The 20,246-nt window shown below is 35.7% G+C and overlaps 1 protein-coding gene across 2 annotated transcripts in view; it reads right to left on the reverse strand.

Moving 5' to 3' along the window:
* Nucleotides 1-3,007: 3,007 nt before the first annotated feature.
* LOC144548530 (uncharacterized) overlaps nt 3,008-20,246 on the reverse strand; it is a 99,880-nt gene continuing 82,641 nt past the window's right edge. Inside the window, exons 3-4 of one of the 2 annotated variants that reach the window (XM_078297229.1) lie at nt 4,410-5,039; nt 3,008-4,304 (exon numbers count right to left, since the gene is read on the reverse strand). In XM_078297229.1, the coding sequence (XP_078153355.1) occupies nt 3,196-4,304; nt 4,410-4,911 (1,611 nt within the window). In that variant the 5' untranslated portion in view covers nt 4,912-5,039 and the 3' untranslated portion in view covers nt 3,008-3,195. Of the gene's footprint in view, nt 5,040-5,761; nt 6,151-20,246 lie in introns of those variants that run through there. The other variant, XM_078297228.1, reaches the window with a different exon arrangement.

Below are 20,246 nucleotides of genomic sequence, written 5' to 3' on the forward strand. Positions count from 1 at the left end.
TTCCAAGGACTATAATTTTGGATATGACTTACTGGTACCAGGGCTGATTGATACATCCTGTAAAGCATGATTAACTGTACATGGACAAATATTGTCCATGTGGGATGATACCTATTTCTACAACTCTCTATTTTGCAATTGATTGCTAAAGATGGATGAAACATATTTAAAATCTCAAGTTCGAAGATAAGGCAAAAATATTTATAAATGAATATATGAAATGGTCCGAATTTACCAAACCAGCGGACTTTATTTGCTCACTATTTTGCTTTAAATTATACTGTTCGAATGGAGAGAGCAAGAGCGAAAGGAGAGAGCAAGAGCGGCAGAAGAGGAGAGAGCAAGAGAAGATGAGAGAGGAGTGCGCAAGAGCATATCAGAACAGATAAAACGAGGAGCGAGCAAGAGCGAATCCAACAAAAAGAGAACCAAATAGAAAATACGGAGAAGAAGAGAAAGGGTCTCATTTTTTAATTTTTGGCTGATGTGGCGTTAATTACAATCTATTAATAATTGCTGGAATGGAGTGTTTTAGCAATTATGAATCTCTTTAATTGCTAAAGATAATGACGTGGCTCTTTAGCAATTAACTTTAATTGCTCCATTGGAGAATAAACTGAGCGTTCCTACACTCATTACCAAGATGTTCTTATGGCAGGGCACTAGGAATAAACGAAAATATGCATTATGTAACTGGGAAACGGTATGTCTGGCGAAACAGTTTGGTGGGATGGGTATTTTGGATCTCCACCAAATGAATATAGCATTGTTACTAAAATGGTGGTGGAAATTCAAAACTCCTTCTTACCATAGTCTTTGGAAAACTGTCATCACACTTAAATACTATTCCAATGCACCAGCCTTGTCTTTTTCTCCCTTCTGGTAGGCAATTGTTCAAAAAGAACATCTTGGTAAGCTTAGCACTCACAGCTATCCAGGTAATCAAGGGTCTGTCTCTTTCTGGCACGATATTTGGGTTGACCATTGTACCTTGATGCACAGATTTCCTCAACTCTATGAATTAAGCACAACACAACATATTACAGTCCAACAGGTAGTGGTATCTCAAGGGGCTGACATGTCTTTTCAACGACAATTAAGTGGTGTGCTGTTGCATGAATGGGGACTACTATTGCAATTGATTAGCACTCTCTCCTTTACACATAATTGTGATCACCTTGCTTGGTGATGGGAAGCAAATGAAATTTTTACTGTCAAATCCTTGTACAAATTTCTCAATTTCAGGGGGGTTACTGTTAAAAATCCACTGTTATGGTGGAAAGTTCCTGTGCCACTTAAAATCAGAGCCTTTATGTGGCTGGTACATAAACATAGAATTTTGACCAAAAAAGTTTTACAAAAAAAAGGTTGGATTGGAGATATGAATTGTCAGTTTTGTCACCACATAGAAGATTCTAATCATTTATTTAACAAATGTCACTATGCTAAACACATTTGGTTCTGGATGGGTCAATGTCAGGTCTTACATCAACAGTGGCATTCTATTGCTGATGCGATGCAGTATGCTATTTCTCTCCCTAAATTCCAGCAAGCTGCATTTCTTATTGTTGTTTGTGCAGTTATTTGGAGCATCTGGAAGCATCGCAATGATCTTTGTTTTAACAGTACTGTTATTTATACTTCAAGAAATCTTATCTTACAAATTGTCTCTTTGGTCTCTTATTGGACAGGTACCGTTAAGCAAGAAGTGCGGGAAGCTACACAGCTGTGGCTGCCACAAGATATTGATGCTATTCCTCTTCAAGTGTTGGATCCTGACGATGTGCTTCTGCTGGACTGGGTGACAGGAGAAGAGAATGAGTGATCCTCTTTGTTATTTTGTTATGACTGTGCATGTGTGCACATTATCTAATTTATTTTCTAGTTTAACTTTGCTTTTGAGTATTTTGATCTTGGGCTATATCTGTGTACACCTCTTAGTGAGGTCCAAAATTGCTAGCTGTTTTTGTTTTCTTGATTTCCTGGGATGCATTACGCAGGCATCTAACATTTAGTATCATGTAAATATTATATTCGTTTCAATATATGAAACGGGCAAATTATTGCCTTGCTTCAAAAAAAAAAAAAAAACTTCGTTCACCACTAGAGCAAAAATATAGGGGCCCAAAGTTGACCCTTGATGTAGTTCTATCTTAAAAAAAAAACATGTCCTCGTCTTTGCTTGGCATTCCTTTATTTTATGTTGCTGCCATGCTGGGTTATTCAAATTGCACTTTAAGCAATCAGTAAATTCAGAATTCAAATTTCTACCAAATGTCCAGACCAGTCAAGAATTGTGGAAAATGGGCCAATCAAACTGAAATAAATCTCGCATTTCATAGGCATATAATTGATTGCGAATTTTCCATTGAAATTGATATGTATGAAAGATGGAATAAGTAAAAAAAATTAAGCGATATGATAAATCATTTACAATGATTTTAAAGACATGTCCAGTCTTTTTAAACAGCAGTCTGTACCCATATAACCAAACCCCTTTTTTTTCAGAAAACCATGATCACTACTTGGACCATATGATTTCAATCGAAGAGTACAGATTAAACCATATTCAGAACTAACAATAACATTGATAATTCAGCCTCAATTTAGGCTACTTACAAGAACATTGGTACCCAAGGTAGAGGCAAAGTATGAAGGACGAAAGCTTAATATGGTTTCAAATGATATTTCAATTTTGTGGACAATCATTTCCCCATTTCAATAGTCTCCCAGTTTTCACGAATGGATATTAATTGCTAAAACCTTTGTGAAATTGAGGAAGATTTGCATGGTACAAAATTTGAAATTAGAATTCAAATGTTAGTGCAAGTTGACCCCCCCAAACACCAGCTTTATATGGCTGAGGATTAAGGGCCAGTAGTGGAGTAGCTGCTAGGTACTGGTACATTAATTGTACCTGGTAAGTACTTGATTAGCAAGTTGGATGCAGAACGACTGTAAGTGATAAAACAATCAAATCACACAGAAAATTAAACTAAATGCATAATGAGGAAATAAAACATTACAAATTATAACAAAAAAGAACAGTGAAAAAAAATAAAGAATTCATCCAGAATAAGAGAAATATTCAGAAAGGCAGTACAAAAACTTCAGTTAATGGCGCAACAAGCTGCCCGAAGCATAATAATTGATTATCTACATTAAAAAAAGCCAACTTCAACCTGATTTGGCACATTAATAATTTGTCTTACCACTTGTCTGCTCCATCAGATCTCTCGCATCATCATCTCGTCCCATTTTCAAAAGCAGTTCTAATACTGGTGCAGAGGCAGCTAAATCGGGTTTCACCCCTTCTCGCTTCATTTTGTTCAGCACACACATAGCCTCTTTTACTTTTCTGTTCATAGCATATGCTTTGAGCAAATAAGTGTAGGTCGAGAGATCTGGCGCTACATGATTGAGCTGCATCCTATTTAGGATATTCATCACATCATCAATATTACCATCATTTACATAGCCAAGAAGTAAAAATCGATATGACACAACATCTGGTTTTATACCTCCTCTTACCATTAAGTCAAGTAACTTTTCAGCTTCCTTGCTTTGGCCTTGTTTGCACAAAGAATCCATCATTGATCTATAAGTAACCTCATCCGGCAAAAAGCCTCGATCGATCATATCCTTGAAAACTCTAATCGACTCTTTCCAACAGCCTAGCTTAGAATATCCATTAATAACAATATTATATGTGATAAGACTCGGTGTGACACCTATATCAAGCATATGATACAATAGTTTCTCTGCCCTGTCAGGTTCCCCCCTCTTGCAAAGTGCATTCACAATTATATTGTATGTCACGGTGTTAGGCAATATTCCCTTTGAAACCATCTCATTCAGCAACTCCTTTGCCTTTTCTAGTTTGTTCATCTTGCAGAGCCCATCTATAAGAGTATTATAGGTAAAAATATTAGGATCTTTTCCTCTAGAAATCATATTACATAGCACCTCCTCTGCTTTTTCAGCTTTCCCCTCCTTACATAGTGCATCTATGAAGGTAGTATAGGTCACAACATTGGGATCATGCCCTTTAGAAACCATGGACTGGAGCAATTCCACTGCCTTGTCCAATAGCCCATTCTTGCACAAACCATCCACTAGAGTATTATAGGTCACAACATTAGGTTCAAGTCCTCGAGAAATCATGTAGGATAGCAGTGTTTCTGCCTTCTGAGTTTCTCCTTCCTGGCACAGGCCATTAATCAGTGAGCTGTATGTGACAACATCTGGCACAATACCCTCTGAAAGCATTCGCTCAAACAAACTAAATGCTTTACTAATTGCGCCTTCCTTACAAAGGCCATCAATCAGTGAGCTGTATGTTACTACATCTGGTGCAATACCCTCTAAAAGCATCCCTTCAAACAAACTAAATGCTTTACTAACCGCACCTTGTTTACAAAGGCCATCAATAACAGTGCTATAGGAGATCACATTAGGTGTGCAGCCCAGCTTGGGCATTTTATGTAACACCATGGCAACAGCCACACTAATCCTATTCTCAGAACAGAGGCCCTTGAGTATAGGAGTGAAGAACCAAGCATCAGCTCTCTGGCCCTCCCTAATAAACCGTCCAAAGAAAATCAACCCGAGTCCAGGCCAATTCATCGAAGTACAGTAGTCCATCAGCATAGTATACGTCACGACATTGGGTGAGGGTGAGACTCCTTTAGTTTGGCTCAAACGGTTAAAGAGTGAGAATATAGTTGCATAATGGTTGTTTGAGTTCTTCATACGAATTAAGGCCTTAAACAGATGATTAAAGGAGTAGATGGACGGTGCCGGGCTCTTAGCAGCCAACAAGCGATCAAAAAATTGAAGGGCGTCTTTAATAGTAAGGGTGCCCGACCAACAACGTTCTTTTACAGCCAGTTCCAATTGGCGGATCCCCATGGCCGTGTATTGAAAATGGTCACAACTGCCCCTTGGAGATGGTTCCCTAGAGGCTGTTGGTAGCCTCTAAAAATGGGTTGCCCCCTTGTTCAACTATATGGTGTCCTAAAAATTAATCAATACATTCCCTGAGAAAAATAAATGAAATAATTGTTAACAAATTTTGCATAACATGACAAAGGCTGTAGGTAACAGAACAGTACTAGTTAGGCATCAGTCCAGTACGTGATGCCCACCTTTGCTTAATAGTGATCCACAATGCAAATAATCAAACACAAATAGATAAAGTTTTCCAGGTTGGTGCCATTTCAATTTAGATCAGCTACCATGCTGCTACTCTTATGTACTGCTGGGTGCTACTAGATGCCTTTTTGTGTTATACAATGTCATACTCATTCGTTATATTTTATTATTTGGACTAGATGTGCTTTATTGTGGGCAGTGAAGGTCAGTTTGGGCTCTTCCCAAAGGGCTTTTTGGTCAATTTTTCTAATTAGGGATTTGGCCATTGAGCAGGTCATCTAAGGAATCAAGAAGCAACACGGGACTCAAAACTTGATAAATAATAAATCATAGTATCATAATAAATGTAGCAAAAGGCTAAATAGAGGACTCCCTATTTACTTAATGTTCGAATTCGATCCTCTTATACCAGTAGTAATTATTCAGCTAGTAGTGGTCTGCATCAGACAAACTTTGATTTTATGAACCAGATTTTAGTAGTTACTTGGGACTTTTTGTGTTTGCCTTTTGTCCATAATCAGATTTTAGGAAAAAAAAATGACCATAATCAATCGAGGTGCTAAATTAGTGGCTTAAAGGAAGTGGCAGAGGAGAGCAGAGCTGTTACCATTATTCAAAGAAGAGGTTGAAAGCTTGTTTAGAAAAAGTGTACGAAGCGTAACCATCAAAATCTGGTGCTGGCAGTGAGAATATCTCTGAGGGACATTTTCACAAACAGTTGATGTGCATGTGCAAGAGAATTGTAGTATACCACTCAGAAAGAGGAAGAGAGGAGAGAGTTGGGGTAAGAGAGAGAGGCGATAGTGAAATAGAAAGGGAGAACAATTGATTGACGTTGTTGCTTACTGTTAGTGAGAGGTTTGGAGAAGATAATGAGGCAGCGGTGAGCTGAGACTGAGAGTAGAGAAAGACAGGAGAATGAGGCGCAGGGAGTAGTTGAGTGGAGGAGTAGATGTAGATCAAGGGTGGTACTTTCGTCCGATTTTAAAACCCTTTTCGTTTTTATCAGAATGAAAGAAGGTAAAACCAATTTGGTCGGTGGGATCGATTTAAGGTTGCGTCAAGTTCATAAAAGATGCTCTGAGGAGATTAAGGTGGAGAAGGAATTGAAATAAACGACAAGTTGGGTTTTTTAGAAGGCTTTGGAGCTCCATATAGATATTTGTTATAAAGCCTGGTAATGGGCCTCCAATATTGGTCAATTTTAACTCTTTTACAAAGGATCGAGATTATAAACAATCCTCATGTTGTACACTTTCCTTACCTTATGATATAAAAGCAATTCATAAAATTATCTAATTTACAAGAACAAAATATTAACTGTCAATTTATGCATTTTGGAAATATAACATATAGTTTTCTTTGGGTTGATATAGGCAACAAGATTACAAGTTTTCAAGAATATATTAGAAGCATCCGACGAATGCAAAGCTCTGCTCGAGTGCTTTATGCGTTTTCTTTATAACGGGAACATATCAAACAAAACTACTGAGAAGCATCACTGTTCTCTTCTTGTTGGTTAAGAATCTAAACTAAAATTTTTGACAAATTATTTTTTCTTATCAAATAAAATTTTCGTTCTTGTAGACGCCTCTAGCGACTGGAGCAAAATTTTAGCGACAAAATTCGCTATCTGAGATGCAATTCGCACAATTTTTGAAGTGCATCCAACGTACCAAAATCATAAAATTAAAACTCCAATTACTCTATAGCCTAGCATAGCTCATATATATATATATATATCTATATATATATATATATATATATTCTTAATGTATAATTCGTCTTATATATTTAATTGAACTCGAAAATTTGTTTCATTATTTATTATTTATTTAGTAATTATTCACTTTATCCATCAGCTAGCTGCTAGATTAATTATAAGACGAGTGATAACTGATGATAACTGCAGCTCTCTGTCTACGTTATTTCCTTAATTAATTGTACTTCAGATGTGCTTATATTGTTTTCAAAATAAATTTATACATGATGATGAAATTGTTTATAATTTGTGTTATTCGGGATGAAATACTTTAAAATTATATTTTTACTTAGATAGGGTTCAAATGCCTTTATTTTTTATGTCTCAATCATACATCCATTTTTAAGAACTTTAATAACTTAAAATTTAAAATTTAAAAGTAAAAATAAAACCATTGGATATGATATACATCATTTTATCTATGCACATGTAAAAAAATGTGACATTTCAACTTTGTTTTGATTGTTATCAAGAGCTTGTAAAAACGTACTAATATGGATAATTTCTAGACTTTGATTGATTTGATTTTTCAAATGATTGATTCACATGAAAAATAAATTCGAAATGTGATACTTTTTTGCATGAGCACATAAAGAAAATAACATAGATCACATAAAACTATTTTTTTTGACGTTTAAGTTTTTAAATTAATTTTGATTTATTAACTTTTAAAAAAATTAAGTTATGGTGGAGACACAAAAAATAAAAATATTTCAACCCTCCTCTTTTACTTATTCGTCAATTAACTTAAATTTTCTTATAATTATTAAAAAAAAATAATGAGCATTTTCATGCATTGCTACACCCAGCAATTTTTAAGATAATAAATTAATAATAGAAAACAATCCTCAGCTTTAAATATCTATAAAAGACTGCTTGTTCCGATTTTGAATCTGTAATTTTAATTTTACACAGAGAGTATTGTCTTTAGTAACTAGATCAAAGGCTGATTTTTTTGAAAGATTTCAATATAAACAACTTATTTGTAAAGAGATAATTCCGAAATTTTTATTAATACCATTTAAAATAATAAATCAAAACACCACTGAAATTGAGAAAACTGAAAAATATCAGGACTTCCAATTAATTCAATCTTTGATCCTCAAGTATGAGGCCACACATTGAATTGGAGGCCCTGATATTTTTCGAATTCTCATAATTTGTGATTTTTTTTTTCACAGCGGTATTAATAAAAGTTTTGGGAAATAATTATATATATGTTAATTAGCACATGTTATTTTCCTGTTAACGGATACATAAAGATTCAAAGTTTCTCCAATAAAATAAGGATCCATTGGCAGTCTCCCTACCGACCTGACCTCTATATATGACCCTTCGATCACCTCTCCACTTTACAAAAGAAACTAACCAGTCAACCAAAAACCAAAATCTCTCTTCCTTGAGCACAACAAAAATGTATTCTAATGATCACTAGCCAATCAATATTCATGACTTCTTCACTTGTGCCACAAAACAACCCCTCAAAATCAAATGTCTCCAATTCCCCCTTTAGCGCTCGGTCTAATCATGTGAACATCAAATGGCCGGTTATCGGTCTCACGATGTACTGTGCATCACAACTAGGAAGCAAGCTGTTGCATGTGGTAAGAGCTAAGCAAGCACCGACAACGGCCATCCCTCGAGACCCACAGCAAGAGAACCAGGATGACAACAGGTAAATAATTTTGACCTGCGGTTAATTTTAATTTTTTTTTATCTTTAACATACATCGATCGATCCCACGTCCCCGAGACATTAATCTTTATATATTTGTATTACTGGTACACTTTCAGGATAAATTCTGAGAAAAGTAATGCTGGAGGAGGACCCAATTTACTGATATTCTGTAGTTTGTACGTACCTTTTTCTTTGTCTTTGTTGTTTGATAAAAGAATAGCATGTTATTAGATTATATTTCCATTTTAATTTTTCAGAGATATTATTGTTTTCTAGTTTGGTGTTCTAATTAAACTTGAGGTTTCATGCAGGGGAAAATGGTTATTGGGGTCGTTTCTGGTGTTCTTTCCATTCTACAAGAACTTCTTACGAATTGAAGGTACAGTATCTGCAAACATATCATATAATATATCTTTCAAAATTAGATACTAAATGAATTAATATTAAACTACTTAATTGTTCTTTAAATATATGCAAAATCAGATAAAATCGAGAAATCCGCGATTACTGTATTAAATGCTGTGGAGTCTTTTTTTTTTTTTTTTTTTGAGAAAACCTGACAGAGGCTGTCGGTTGATTTTATAATAAAACCGCAATCATACAAGGAATAATTTTATGGGCCTTAGCCCAGTACTGTGCGGCACAGTGCCATGCAATGCATGCACCTCCATACAGCCCCGCCTATCTATTACTCTCTACATACATTATCCTTGTCCTGAAAGAAATTTACAAAAACAAAAGAGCAAACGTAAATTTCAAGGAGTCTGTCTTCTTTCAATTTTTCCTCTTTCAATTTTTTCCCACAGCGTTGCTTCTCTGATTACCCACTGCGCAACCACATCTGGAGGAGTGTGCTTGCCTTCAAAGATAACAGTATTCCTTTGACGCCATATTGCCCAACATGTTGCAGGAAACAATCGCTTCCAACGTGAATGTAGGCTTTACCTGTTTTTGTGTAGATCCCAGGATCGTCTCCAAGTATCACAGACTGTGTCGCCGGAATTGAGAATTCCGAAACCCACCCGTCCTTCAACCTTGTCCCAAATGGCCATTGCATAGGAACACTGGAAAAGCAAGTGTTAATTGCAACGACTCTAGATGGCTGGAAGGACATAGTGAGCAGAAGGCATCCTGACAGTTGAAATGCCTGTGCAACATGACCTCTTTAGTTAGGAGTTTGTTCTTAAGCAGGAGGTAAACAAAGATCCTAACCGATGGGGGGATGTTAAATTGCCACAGCGATCTAAACTCAAATCTTGTCTGACCGGAACCACTAAGGACCCGATAGGCAGAAGCTGCACTGTAGAGACCATTTGGTTGCCATATCCAAACCAGGTTGTCAGACTGGTTGTTCAGGGATGGGAGCATCAGCGGTAGGGTTATGCCTGAACGGATAGCTTGTTCCAGGGACCATGCATGATTCCGTTGTCTAGTACCCGTTTCCAGAAGTGTTTCCGGGCCCCAATTATCATACCAAAAGGAGATCGATTCTCCATTTCCCACTTCCCAGGAGGTTGCGCATGAAAAAATTGTTTTAATTGAGATGAGTTGAGTCCAAAAAAAAGAACCTTTTTTTGACCATAAAATAGGCCCCTGACGGTAGTTTCCTTGCCATCTGATTGTGTAAATTACAGAGGACCACATTGAGCTGGGTTCTTTGTAACCTATCCACCACCATCGTAGCAAAAGTGAAACATTCCTTAGATGCAGATTAGACAGTCCCAATCCTCCAAATTCCTTCTGTGAAACATTCCTTAAATGCTGTGGAGTCGGGAGCAGAGGCGGTAGATAAGATGGCTGAGAATGTGCAACGGTCACTTCCAGAAAACTCGATGTAATGAAAGTGTTGAAAACAGTAGAGAAATTTGCCGAAAATGTATATAATGGTGCAGAAGTTGTAGAATCCGTCGTGGAGAAGGTATGAAAATTGATCTTTCTTTTTCCTATTTTCCTAGCTATTAATATCTTGGCTAAACTTTTCTAATCTATACTTGAGCAAATTAAGTTGAGAAAACTTAAAAATGAATTATCAGAAACTTCAGTATCATTACTAATCGTCCAGAAAAGGTGTTTGACTAGGATATAAATTAAGGTGTTTTTCTAAGATATACGAGTACTTAAGCAATTGAATTTATATCATATTTCATCTTTAAAGCAACGTGCCAAATTGCCAATGAAAAGTTTAAAAGTACATTATTGAAGCTCTAATTGGATGCACGTGCCTTGAAGACTCAGTAAGCCAAGTGGATTGAACCTTGGAATTAATTACGTGCTTAAAATACACATAATAACAGATAGTTAGCATCATAGTAGGAATTATCGGTATCGGGATCGGGATCGGTCCCGGCCGCGATACCGATATGGGATCGGGATATCGGATCAGTATTGGCTCAGGATCGGAGTTTTTTTTTTCTTTTTCTTTATAATTTGCTACATGAGGATCGGCTCAGGATCGGATCGGCCGATACGTATCAGTATCGTTCGACATTTCCTACTATGGTTAGCATTAAAATTTTAGCAAGTTGCACATATATATAATGCATGAACCTGCTGGTCAATAATGGCGTGGAGTGGTAAGTTGCAGATATATGTAAGTTGGATATATATTTTAGCAAGTTGCACATAAATACAGTGAATTCATATATAGTAGGTCCGATCGATGCCTGTTACGAATCAAGAACACCAAACTCCCAGAAAAACTCCCTTCCACCCAGAATTTTATTTCATAAAAACGAAATTACAAATGGTTCTTTTTCTTTCTTACATATCCTACCTTCACAGCCTACATTTATCATTCTCTATATTTAATATTTGGAAACTGTAAATTACATTCTAAACTTAGATTATACCAGCACTATTGCCTAACTACAAAATAAATACATCTAATTCCTCCAATATGCTGATATGTCTTTCCTTTTACTTCATGCTTTCCAATTCTTGGTCACCAGATATTTCTCTGCTCTGTTTCTCAATTCGCCAGCTTGCTTCTTTTGACACTCCCCCTCAAGCTGATGCGTATATGTCCTTCATTCCTAACCTGTTAATTGACTCTTCGAAGATTTTACTTGACACAGGTTTAGTTAGTACATCTGCAAGTTGCTCATTAGATCGCACAAATGGCATTGATATAATTTTGGCATCTAATTTTTCTTTAATGAAATGTCGGTCAATTTCTACATGCTTTGTCCTGTCATGTTGTACGGGATTGTGAGAAATATCTATGGCTGCTTTGTTGTCGCAAAATAATTTCATCTCAGATTGTGGTTCAAATCCTAATTCCGTTAAAAATTTCCTTAGCCACAGTAATTCACAGATTGCTTTGACCATGCCTCGGAATTCTGACTCTGCGCTTGAGAGAGTCACTACATTTTGTTTCTTTGATTTCCAAGTGACCAAATTACCTCCTATGAAAGTAAAATATCCTGCCGTTGATCGTCGATCAATCACGCATCCTGCCCAATCTGCATCACTGTATGCAACTACTTGAAGATGTGAATTTTTCCTGAAAACTATACCTTTTCCTGGTGTTCCCTTCAGATACCTAATAATTCTCATTACAGCTTCTAAGTGTTCCTCCTTGGGAGAGTGCATAAAGTGACTTACCACACTTACAGCATACGCAATGTCAGGTCTTGTGTGAGACAAGTAGATAAGCTTTCCCACCAATCTTTGGTATCTATCTATATTTGTAGGGGTGTGATCGGTGTAGGCTTCTAATTTTAGGTTCGGAATCATTGGTGTGTCAACAGGTTTGCAATCTAGCATTCCTGTTTCAGTCAGTAGATCAAGTATATATTTTCTCTGGGATAGGAAAATTCCTCCTTTATTTCGGGTCACCTCTATTCCGAGGAAATATTTTAACCCGCCCAAGTTTTTCATTTCAAATTCCCTGAATAATTTTTCCTCTAACCTTTTTATTTCCTCCTTGTCATTTCCAGTTATGATCATGTCATCGACATAAATTATTAAAATAACAATTTTATCCTGAGTCCTTTTATAAAACATTGTGTGATCCGAATCACTCTGGGTATATCCATATTTCTTCATGGCTTGACTGAATCTTCCGAACCAGGCCCTTGGTGATTGTTTTAATCCATACAAAGCCTTTTTTAATTTACATACCTTATTTGTAGTGTCAGGTGTTTGATAGCCAGGGGGTATCTCCATGTATATTTCCTCTTCTAACTCTCCGTGTAAAAATGCGTTCTTTACATCGAATTGATGCAGTGGCCACTCAAAGTTTGCTGCAATAGATAGTATAACTCTAACAGAACTTAATTTAGCAACCGGAGAAAATGTTTCTTGGAAATCAATCCCATAAGTCTGGGTATACCCTTTTGCCACAAGTCGGGCTTTGTACCTTTCTATTCTTCCTTGTGCATCATATTTTACCGTGTATACCCACTTACATCCCACGGCTCTCTTTCCATCGGGTAGATTAGTTACTTCCCATGTATTATTTTTTAGTAGTGCATCCATTTCTATATTCATTGCATTTTTCCATTTCGGGTCTGCTATAGCTTCTTCCAATTTTTCAGGTATAGTTATTGATAATACTCGGTTCACAAAACCCTTCAATGGTTCACCTAAATGGTTGGTGGTTGTGTACTTTGCAATTGAATATTCACCTGTACTGGTACCGTCCTCTGGTATATACCGCTTTGGTGGGTGTCCCCTATTTTTCCTAAATGGTAATTTAACTGTGGGTTCAGGATAACTTACCTTAGATTTTCCAAGAGAATCAGACCGCTGTGGAGGATTGGCGGGTTGTATTATCTCTTCTTCAAAGGTAGGTTCTTCTAAGTTTTCATCTGTTTCTGAGGTAGATGCATCACCCTGGTTCGGCTCCATCTCAAGAAGTTGATATATATTTTCTCTTGGATCTAAATGTGTGTTTTGTGTGTGTGTTTGATCGGATAGTAAGTCTGGGTATTCTAAATTCGGACTTGGCTCTAAATTAGGCGTATTAGATTTGTCACTTTGTGTTGTCTCTAAATTATTAGGTGTATTAGATTTGTCACTTTGTGTTGTCTCTAAATTAGGCGTATTAGGTGTATTAGATGTGTCACTTTGTGTTGTTTCTATGTTTCTTTCAAACATTAAGAAATTAAAATTCAATTCCTCTGGTGTTGTATTAGATGTCTCCCCCTGAATTGAATTTTGAAAATTTTTATAAAATGATTCATGCTCTAAGAAAATTGCATCCATTGTAGTAAAAAAATTTCTCGTATTCGGACTATAACACTTGTATCCTTTTTTATTTTGTTCAATTCCTAGAAACACACATTTTTCTGCTCTTGGTTCAAGTTTTGAATGAAGGTGTTTTTGTAAATGAATATATACTGTACACCCAAAGACTTTAGGCGCTATGTTGAGTATTGAATTAATTTTAAGATGTGTAGAGAAAAGTTGTAAAGGTGTTTGAAAATTATTTACCTGTGTTGGAGTTCGATTCATGAGATATATAGCAAATATCATTGCATTATCCCAAAAGATATTCGGTACGCTAGTTTCAATCAGGAGGGCCCTTGTAATTTCGAGGATATGCCGATTTTTCCGTTCGGCAACCCCATTTTGTTGCGGCGTTCCAACACAAGATGTCTCGTGCACTATTCCTTCGTTATGAAAAATTGTTTGTAATTCACGATTTATATATTCAGTTCCATTATCACTCCTAATTACCTTGATTGTTTTTTCAAACTGTGTTTTAATCATGGTTATGAAATTTTTAAAAATTCCCTTAACTTCTTCTTTGGTTTTTAACAAATATAACCATGTCATACGAGAAAAATCATCAACAAAAATTACATACCATTTGTAACCGGATTTCAAAATTATTGGGGATGGGCCCCACACATCTGTATGAACCAAATCAAATGGAGCAGGTTTTTTATTATTATTCGGTAAGTATGTGGACCTATGATTTTTAGCCTTAATACATGTTTCACATACAAAATTTTTATGATGAGAATTGATAAATAACTGAGGGCAGAGTTTTTTCATATAACCGAAGGACGGATGCCCTAATCTTTTATGCCATAGTAAAATTTTATTCTCCACATCTGTAGCGTTCATACTGAGTAGCACATCTCCAGTCTTCATATTGTCGAGATAATACAACCCTCCTTTCCTAGTACCACGGCCAAGAATTCTCTTGGTTTGAATATCCTGATGCATCTTGGATTGGAAACCCAGGGTTATTGGTACCTGCTGCATGAAGTCCTCTTATCTGTTGGTTTGCCTGCTCCATTGAATTGTTTGTTTCACCCTGACTTCGGTTGCCAGCTCCATTTGCCCACTGGTTCGGTTGTGACCCAGCACCTTGACTGAAATTTCCAGTCCCGGTCCCTGTGTTGCTTCCTCTTGGTGGGCTACATCACGAGTTCCTGCATCAACTTTTGCAACAGCTACTTGGCCCTTCCCTGACCAATTAGTTTTCCCTTTGCGCCTATCCTTAAACCACTCGGGATACCCTACCAACTGAAAGCACTGTTCTTTGGTGTGTTTCGTTTGCCCACAGTGGGTACATCTCAACCTAGATTTATCAAAGTTCTTCTGCCCCCTCGAGATCATAGCAGCTGATGCGTGGGAACCCCCTTCATTTCCTTCATTCATGATCTCTTGTCTAGTGGCTTCTTTTCTAACCCTCGCAAATGCTTGTTCGAGTGTTGGAAACGGGGTCATTTGGAGAACATTTGCTCGTTCATTATCCAGTTTATCATCAAGGCCGTCTAGAAATGAATAAACTCTGGACTCTTGGATGAACTTGTCGAATTTTTCGATGTCGGATGTACACTCCATAGGATTCGGACGACAGAAATCGATTTCTAACCACAGGTCTTGTAGGTCATTGTAGTATTCTTCAATGGTTCTCCCTGCTTGCTTGACTCTATTCACCTTTTTATTTAAATCAAACACTTGGGCTGCATCACTTCCGTCATAGAAGGTAGTGGCTATGGCTTCCCACACCTCCTTGGCCGTTGGATAACGGAGGAACTTGCCGTAGAGGTTCTTATCCAGAGAGTTACAAATCCAGCCTTTTACTACTGTGTCTTCAACATCCCACCGATTAAACAGCGGGTCAGTAGTATTCGGAGGAGGATCTGTGATGTGGTTCAGTTTTTCGCGAGCTTTGAGACACATACGTATCGACTGTGACCATAGGGAATAATTCTTTCCATCAAGTTTGATGGGAATGAGATTCGGATGAAGGGTTGTATCAGAGGTGACATGCGATGATGGTGGTGGTTTGGTAGGATTCTGCTGCATAGCTATCAACTGATTCTGCTGCAAGGTAATCAGTTGTGCAAGTTTTTCGATTAGGCCGGCTGTGTCATGAGAGGTGTTGGGGTTAGTTGCCATGGTGATATTTCAAAGGATCAGTAACAATTTTTTTCAAAAGCAGGTTACTCTAACTGCTCTGATACCATGTTACGAATCAAGAACACCAAACTCCCAGAAAAACTCCCTCCCACCCAGAATTTTATTTCATAAAAACGAAATTACAAATGGTTCTTTTTCTTTCTTACATATCCTACCTTCACAGCCTACATTTATCATTCTCTATATTTAATATTTGGAAACTGTAAATTACATTCTAAACTTAGATTATACCAGCACTATTGCCTAACTACAAAATAAATACATCTAATTCCTCCAATATGCTGATATGTCTTTCCTTTTAGTTCATGCTTTCCAATTCTTGGTCACCAGATATTTCTCTGCTCTGTTTCTCAATTCGCCAGCTTGCTTCTTTTGACAATGCCCATCAGACCTACTTTGGTCCGATGGGTTCAACCATCGTCTGATTTGCATTAAGATCTGTGTGTACCACTTTAAAATACGTGTGTCTGCTTTTATTTTTGTACATACGTACATATTTTAAGGCGGATCAGACAATTTTGAAGCTCATTTGACTCAAAAGTAGGTCTGATGAGCATGAGACCTAATATGTTCTCATATCTATGTACCATATAAAAATGCATATTAATTAATTTGCTCCGTAATAATTTTTGTTTACTGTCTTTTCTTCCTTAAAGTTTGATAACGCAGTTGATAAGTTTGATGAAATGGTGGAGCCGTATTTTTGAAGATTAAATTGCGCTTGTCGACGGAAGCAAAAATACATGATCGAATTAAGGAGCAAAAACTGATTGCAGTGCCCCCGTGTTTAATTAATTTTATGTTTTTTTTTTAACTGTTGTTGATTTATTAATCGATTAATTTCTTAATTTGTAGCTAGTTATTAAGGTTTGTACTTAATATCTTATAGTGGTTGTAGTTCTTCATTAATTACAGACTGTTGCATTTTTTAAAATTCTAATGATCATTGTTTTAGTACCTGGTACCAGTATGTTAGTAATGATAAACAATGTATTGGTTTCCATTAATGGAAATCGATAGAGGATTCCACTTCTTTCAAAAACAAAAAACAAAAACAAAAAAAAAGAGCAAAGAGAAGGCTCCACTGATGTTGCAAATTAAGTTTGAATTAATGCTACAAATTAAAGAAATTTATCTGGCGAATAAATCAAACTAATTAGTTGTTTCAGATGTGTAAATTAAAACTAGATCAAAACAACATCGAATAAACTGAAATTGGCGATCGAGATAAAAAAAGCTAATTATCTTCTGTTCAAAGAGTTATATATATCGAGATAATAATATTCTTAATAATTTTGCTTAATGGAGTGGTTAGTTGTTTTTGTGAGCTATAATTTGTTCTAGTTATTTAACGCAAACGAAACTCTTTCCTGGCTTTTTCTTAACTTAAATCATGTTCATGGAAGTTGCAAAAATCAAATATGGAAGAAATCATTTATTTGTTTTATTTTGTTTTGCATTTTCAATACTGAAAATATAAATATATTGCTTGTTTAACTAATAGGTTTTCAGATAAATTAAATAAAATCGGATAGTTAGAAGCTTAATGAAATGGCTTATGAAAGTTAAGCGCGCATGTCTAATTATTTTGGAAATTACTCCTGCCAGATAATCTTTCAGCAACGATAGGGTTATGTACCAAAGGCTCTAAGAAACTACTTTTAAGCTAAGCATTGGATTCGTCGAACAACACATCAAACCAGACCTCACTAATGGGCCGACAAAATCAAAGACAAGGCCCGCTAAGGCCTCCCTCAATAGGCTTACTCAGCACGATAGGCCCAGCCCGAGTTCGAGATTGCTCATTCGGAGTGATCATTGCAACCGCTTCTGTACGATCTGTCAGGTAAATTGTCAGGTTACCAGTTCGACAGTACACAACAGCAAGAGGCCGATCTATAAAAAGCTGAAATCTGAACCGAAGAAGAGGTTCACAAATTTTCACTAGACAAGGTGTCTATAGGAAAGATCGAACAACTTAATCACAATCATTTTTTTCACTAGACAAGGTGAATAATTAAATCCAATTTTTATTAAATAAATAATTACTCGAATCAGAGTTTTGGTCAAAAAGATTCCTTTGACCGTAAGGAGTCAATCTTGGGGGTTTGGTTTGTTTCACAAGAAAATTAATGTGATTCCGAAAGAATCTAATAATTCTCAAATTATCTAATAGATGAGAGGGCAATATAATTAATTCGTCCCTCATATTAAGTAAAATGGTACAATCAACATCAACATGAATTCAGATTCTTTAAGATAATTTAAAAAAAATTGAATTTAAACTCGGGCCGTTCTTCTAACTTGATATGAATTTAAATTAGTTCCGAAAACCATCATTTGATCTAGTGACAAAAGTAACGTTCTCTGTATGGGAAGTCGTAGGTTCAAAATCCATAAGAGATAATTCTTAATAGATATTAAATAGTTTGGTGACATGACCTCCAACCTTTATTTAAAAAAAAAATCTTTAGTATATATTATGCACAATATTGCTTCAAGCACTATAAGCTGGCATATCCAAAGAGATTCAGAAATAGACAAGTATTTACTGTTAAATTTTTTAATGAGAATCAAGATAATATTATTTGTTGAATGTATGATCTTAATTTAAAATGAGTATAAATGTATTAACCCTAATTGTTTGCTTCTACAATTATGTGCTAATTTTCTTTAAGAAAATCACATTTAATACACTGCTTTTATCATCCATTTACTTTTAGACGAAATTTCATGTTTAATATGTAAAAGAATACTATTTATTACAACTTTTTAATATTTTGGACATAATTTGTATCTTATCAAAGTTAGATACAAAGTTGTGCATCTTAGAAATAAAGTTAGAAATTTTTTTTTTTATTAATTTCAGTATTTATAAAAGACTATTTTTTCGTATATAAAATATGCGATATTTCATGCAAAAAATATTTTCTATACCTACTATATTAAAAATTAGTTCTTAAGACAGCAGCTATCAAGCTTTAAAAAAAACATTAGTTCTTAATACTTACACTACAGTTTACACAAACTTGCACATTTCTAGAACTTATCTCTAACCTCAGTTTCTGTCATTCCTAAAATAGTTTAGATTATAATTTTTTTTTTCGAATCTTCTATTGCAAGACAATTTCTACACGCATAATTTGGTTACTTACGAACTCGTTTAGATTACTGATATATAGTGATATTTTAATAATTCATTATTTGCATTTGACTTGGAGAAAATTACATCTACCAATTAAGCTTTAAAAAAAAAAACTTGGAGAAAATAATGTATTTATAGCATAACAAAGTCAGCACCTTAATTTGAGGGCCATATTCATATAATAGATTATATAAAACGTTGACAGATAAGAAGCAGAGTAGACACACGCATTGATCTGTTATCTTTAAGAATCGTGCATAAGAAGAAAATCGAAAGACAAAACTACGGTAACAATAGTCCAAATACCCATCAATAAAGGGATGCATATGGAGTTAGGCTGGGGTGCTATGGATAGCATAGTGGCCTCTATGCTACGGCTCAATATTTGAGTTTTCAAAATCCAAACGATCGATCCGAACCGTTCATCTTATTCTCCATATTAATATTTGCTTGGAGACCAAATTTTACATTTTTCTGAATTTTTTTACTATTTATTAAGTATTATACAAAATTGTTGATCCAACGGTGGCTGCACAAAACAGTAAAACCGTTGGATTAGCGATTTTCAAAGTGGCTTAATAAATAGTAAAAAAATTCAGAAAATTATAAAATTTGGTCTCCAAGCAGATATTAATATGGAGAATAAGATGAACGGTTCGGATCGACCGTTTGGATTTTGAAAACTCGAATATTGAGCCGTAGCATAGAGGCCACTATGCTATCCATAGCACCCCAGCCTAACTCTTCATTTCTAAGTAACTAATTCGAGAAAAAAGAGAGGAGATTATTGTGGGACCGACTGATCGAAGAATTCGCATCCTCTGAGATATCTCAAACTTTGCGTAACTTTTTGGAAAATCTCAACCGTTCAAATATGTTCTGCATGAATCATAAAGCACAAATAATACTGGCCCCTACACTATCCACGAATAGGCACCGTCAATCACGCACAAGCTGAGATATCTCAAAGGATACACTCTGATCTTGATCGAATAAGATGTTCAATCGAGTATCAATCCTTTCTATAGAAAATGTTGATTGCATAATCAAATGAAACAATCTATAATAATAATAAAGTAAGAATGAAGTTGTCTATATACTTGAAAATTTTAAAACTGTTGTGTT

The sequence above is a fragment of the Carex rostrata genome, chromosome 33 (assembly GCF_964058835.1).
Source record: "Carex rostrata chromosome 33, lpCarRost1.2, whole genome shotgun sequence".
Classification (NCBI taxonomy): domain Eukaryota; kingdom Viridiplantae; phylum Streptophyta; class Magnoliopsida; order Poales; family Cyperaceae; genus Carex; species Carex rostrata.